At 46.7% G+C, this 3,923-nt stretch overlaps 1 protein-coding gene across 1 annotated transcript in view; it reads left to right on the forward strand.

Moving 5' to 3' along the window:
- LOC106819180 (membrane-associated guanylate kinase, WW and PDZ domain-containing protein 1-like) overlaps positions 1-3,923 on the forward strand; it is a 10,505-nt gene that overhangs the window by 3,024 nt on the left and 3,558 nt on the right. The window contains exons 5-9 of the mRNA XM_014823831.1: positions 372-424; positions 1,440-1,524; positions 2,391-2,657; positions 2,776-2,876; positions 3,522-3,705. Coding sequence (XP_014679317.1) covers positions 372-424; positions 1,440-1,524; positions 2,391-2,657; positions 2,776-2,876; positions 3,522-3,705 — 690 coding nt within the window. The remainder of the gene's footprint in view (positions 1-371; positions 425-1,439; positions 1,525-2,390; positions 2,658-2,775; positions 2,877-3,521; positions 3,706-3,923) is intronic.

Genomic DNA, 3,923 nt, shown 5'->3' on the forward strand with positions numbered 1-3,923 from the left:
GGGTGTGTGGGAGGTGTGTGTGCATGCATATATATATATATATATGGAAGGGGAGTGTATTATTTTTGTTGTTTTTGTATTGCAATTAGTGTAGTTGTATTTGACTACATAGTAGAAATTGTAGACAGCAGCCTCTATCATGCTATTTTTGCATATTTTAGATTCACACGACTGTGTTACCGGCAGTTTGCCAATTTTCTAATGGCAATCAGTTTACCAGAGTATAATGTTTAATGGCGAAATTAATTTGAAACTTGTGAGAACGTTGCAATCTACTGGATTTCGAATGACGACCGTTTCCATGGCGACCATTTCCATGGCGACCACCAACTCCCGGGCTGCCCCATAATCTTCCTTATGTTGCTTTGCAGGTTTCACAGGAGACGAATCACAGGAACCGAAGAAGAAGTCGGGTCTAAGAAACGTGAGTGTGCAGATAGCACTGCTGAGTGTTGCCGGTAAAAGATATGAGTGGTGCTGATAGTGATAGATAGATAGTGATAGATAGATAGATAGAGAAGATAGATAGATAGATAGATAGATAGATAGATAGATAGAGTATAGATAGTGATAGTGATAGTGATAGTGCTATGTCTCCCTGGGTACTGCCGGAACGTACCCTGGTAGCTATCTGATATGGTTAGGGTTAGGGTTAGGGAGTAGGCGTAGGCGACTCCCTAGACTAGTTAGTGGAGTAGGCGAGGTACGGTAGGCGAGGTAGATAGTTACCAGGGTACGTTCCGGTATACCGGACCGTACCCAGGGTACGTTCCGGCAGTACCCAGGGAGACATAATATCTCCAGCAATAATAGATTATATCTAGATAGATAGATTATATCTATAGATAGATAGATTATATCTAGATAGATAGATTATATCTAGATAGATAGATTATATCTAGATAGATAGATTATATCTAGATAGATAGATTATATCTAGATAGATAGATTATATCTAGATAGATAGATTATATCTAGATAGATAGATTATATCTAGATAGATAGATTATATCTAGATAGATAGTGTATATAGATAGATAGATTATTTCTATTAGGTCTATTATTATTCACTCCTGATTTTATCAGTCCACAAACCCCATGAAAATGTTTGCCTCAGAAACCAGGAAATTATTTTGTATATATTATATATATATATATTATATATGTTTTAATTACTTGTATGTATTAACGATTAAAATCGTGAATTATACGTGCAAAAACCAACATGTATGCAGTAGGAAAGCAGTATGTAAAGCAACCAACATGCAGCTGTCTGTAGCGAGGTGAAGTCTTCGTGTGACCTTCGTGTGACCTTCGTGTGACCTTCGTGTGACCATCGTGTGACCTTCGTGTGACCTTCGTGTGCCCATCGTGTGACCTTCGCGTGACCTTCGTGTGACCTTCGTGTGACCTTTGTGTGACCTTCCTTCTCCTTGCAGTTCTTCTCCAAGTCAGACAAGAAGTCTTCTCCGAATCACACGGGTTCCTCCGGCTACATCAGCTCCACGCAGAGGAGCATAGAAGGTGAGATATCACCGCGATGCGGTTGCCACGGAAACGCGCGCGCGCTGAGGGATTCCGCGAAATTATGCGTTATTTCACGAATGTCCGCGAAAATCGCTGAGATTCAGTGAGTGATTACGTCACCGTAAATAGTAAAAATAAAAAAAACATTTCCACTTTTTCATAAAATATAAGTAATTCTGTTCACTTTTTATGGTTAAATTGCTGCATTATACTTCCTATTTTACTACCATTGTTTGATGTGAACATAAACTCGTGCCTCATACATAGCCCATAGCAAGCAATTAATGTCAGGAACATAATATAAAATCGTCCAGGTTTTTTGGATTTTTAACTAGTTGAGAAACAATCTTATCAGGTAAAAATTTGACGATACGTTTAGCCCCGTTAGTACTTACTTTTAATGTAAAAAAATGGCAACAAAAATTTTACAAATTTTACCATAGAAAATTTGTGACGTAGTCAATGAAGCAAAGTGAAATTGTGGAGTTGTTCCGGCGTGCGTGGGTTTGCGGCGCGAAAATCTAGAGTGATGTAGAACATTCATGACACTTCATTAGAAGGAGGTCTGTTGTCATTTAATCATATTCTCCCTGTCCGTTTGCGTGCTTGTTACATAGCGCAAACTATCATTTTTAATTTTTACCGTTTAGAAGATGCATGTCTATGTTTAATTTTGTCGAATTAGTAGTTCGCGCTAATTGCGTGTGCTTCTCTCTGAAATTGCATCGTGTTTTACGTCTGCTCGTGTGTTTCGCGACTGCTCATGTGTTTTGCGACTGCTCGTGTGTTTCGCGACTGCTCGTGTGTTTTGCGACTGCTCGTGTGTTTTACGGCTTGCTCACTTGTTTTACTGCTCGCGGTAGATGACGGACGACCCCCGTCCGGCCGCCGCAGCAAGACGCCAACGTCGGACGCCAGAAACAAGACCCCCTCCCCCGGGGACCGCCCACCCGACGACGCCCCGGACGCACGCAGCAAGACGCCCGTCGCCGCGGCAACCACGACGACTACGCCGACTGGACCCGAAAAGCGACCGCCGATGCACGTGCGCAGCCAGTCGACTGACCTGCCCCCTGGCGGCGTTGCAGCCGCGGCGGCGGCGGCGCGAGGCTTCGCGGAGGAGCGCAGTCGTTCGGTCGACGACCGCTTCCCTCCGCCGGCGCCCTCTACGCACTTCCGCGGGCCGCCGCACGCGNAGCAGAGGAGGAGGAGGAGGAGGAGGAGGAGGAGGAGGAGGAGGAGGAGGCGGAGGAGGAGGGCAGGAGTACGAGGAGTGGACGGTGTTCTTACAGAGACAGGAGACTGGCTTCGGCTTCCGAATCATTGGTGGAACGGAGGAGGGATCACAGGTGAGTGAGAGGGAGGGAAGGCGGGGAGGGAAGGAGGGAGGGAAGGCCATGAGGGAGGGAGGGAAAAGAGGAGGGGAAGGAGCAACGGAGTGGAAGCGAGAGATGAGGGAGGGAAGGAAGTGGGGAAGGGTGGGAGGGAAGAAGAAGAGAAGGGGAAGGGGGAGAGGTGAGGAAGATGAGGCAGGGAGGAGGGGCAGGAAGGGGGAAGAGGAGTATGGTATAGAAATACGTGAATAAATAAATACCACGACCTTGAAACAGCCAAGGTAGAAGCTATATGGGCCATAACATGCTTGAGGCTGTAAATAAATTTGCTGTCCTTCAAGCTTGGCCAAGGTCGACGCGTTCGTACATACGCGTTCCCTCTTTATTATCTTCCTCATTGAAATCTTTATCATCACTAGTTAGTCTTGTTTTTTTGATGTGATGTTTTATGTTAAATTCCTTACGACGCAATGAGAGATGCAAATAGGTAAAGTTTGTGACCTTCAAGCGTTTGCTAAGGTCGACACGTCTAGATCTACACGTGCATTCCACAAATCTTTATAATCACTAGCTAGTATTGCTTTTTTATTTGACATTTTATTATCGGTATTATTATTTATGTTTTACGTTTTAAATTCTTTACGACGTTTCCTCCACCAGGTGGCAATCGGACACGTCGTGCCAGGGGGCGCCGCCGACGTCGACGACCGGCTGAAGACGGGCGACGAGATCCTGCTTGTGGACGGTCACTCGGTGGTCAGCGCCTCGCACCACACCGTTGTCCAGCTGATGGGAAACGCCGCCATCGCCGGACGAGTCTCGCTCAGCGTCCGCCGGCCCAAACGTACGTCGCCGCGGCAACGCTAGCTCTCGCTGCTGGTCGTGGCGGTGGTGCTGCTGCTGCTGCTGCTGCGGCTGCTACTGCTGTTGCTGATGATGCTGCTGCTGCTGGTGGTGGTGGTGGTGGTACTGCTGCTGCTGCTGTTGTTGGTACTGCTACTGCTGCTGCTGCTGCTGCTGCTGCTGCTGCTGCTGCCGCTGCGGCTGCTGCCATGCTGCTGC

The sequence above is a fragment of the Priapulus caudatus genome, unplaced genomic scaffold, assembly GCF_000485595.1.
Source record: "Priapulus caudatus unplaced genomic scaffold, Priapulus_caudatus-5.0.1 Scaffold2931, whole genome shotgun sequence".
Classification (NCBI taxonomy): Eukaryota; Metazoa; Priapulida; class Priapulimorpha; order Priapulimorphida; family Priapulidae; genus Priapulus; species Priapulus caudatus.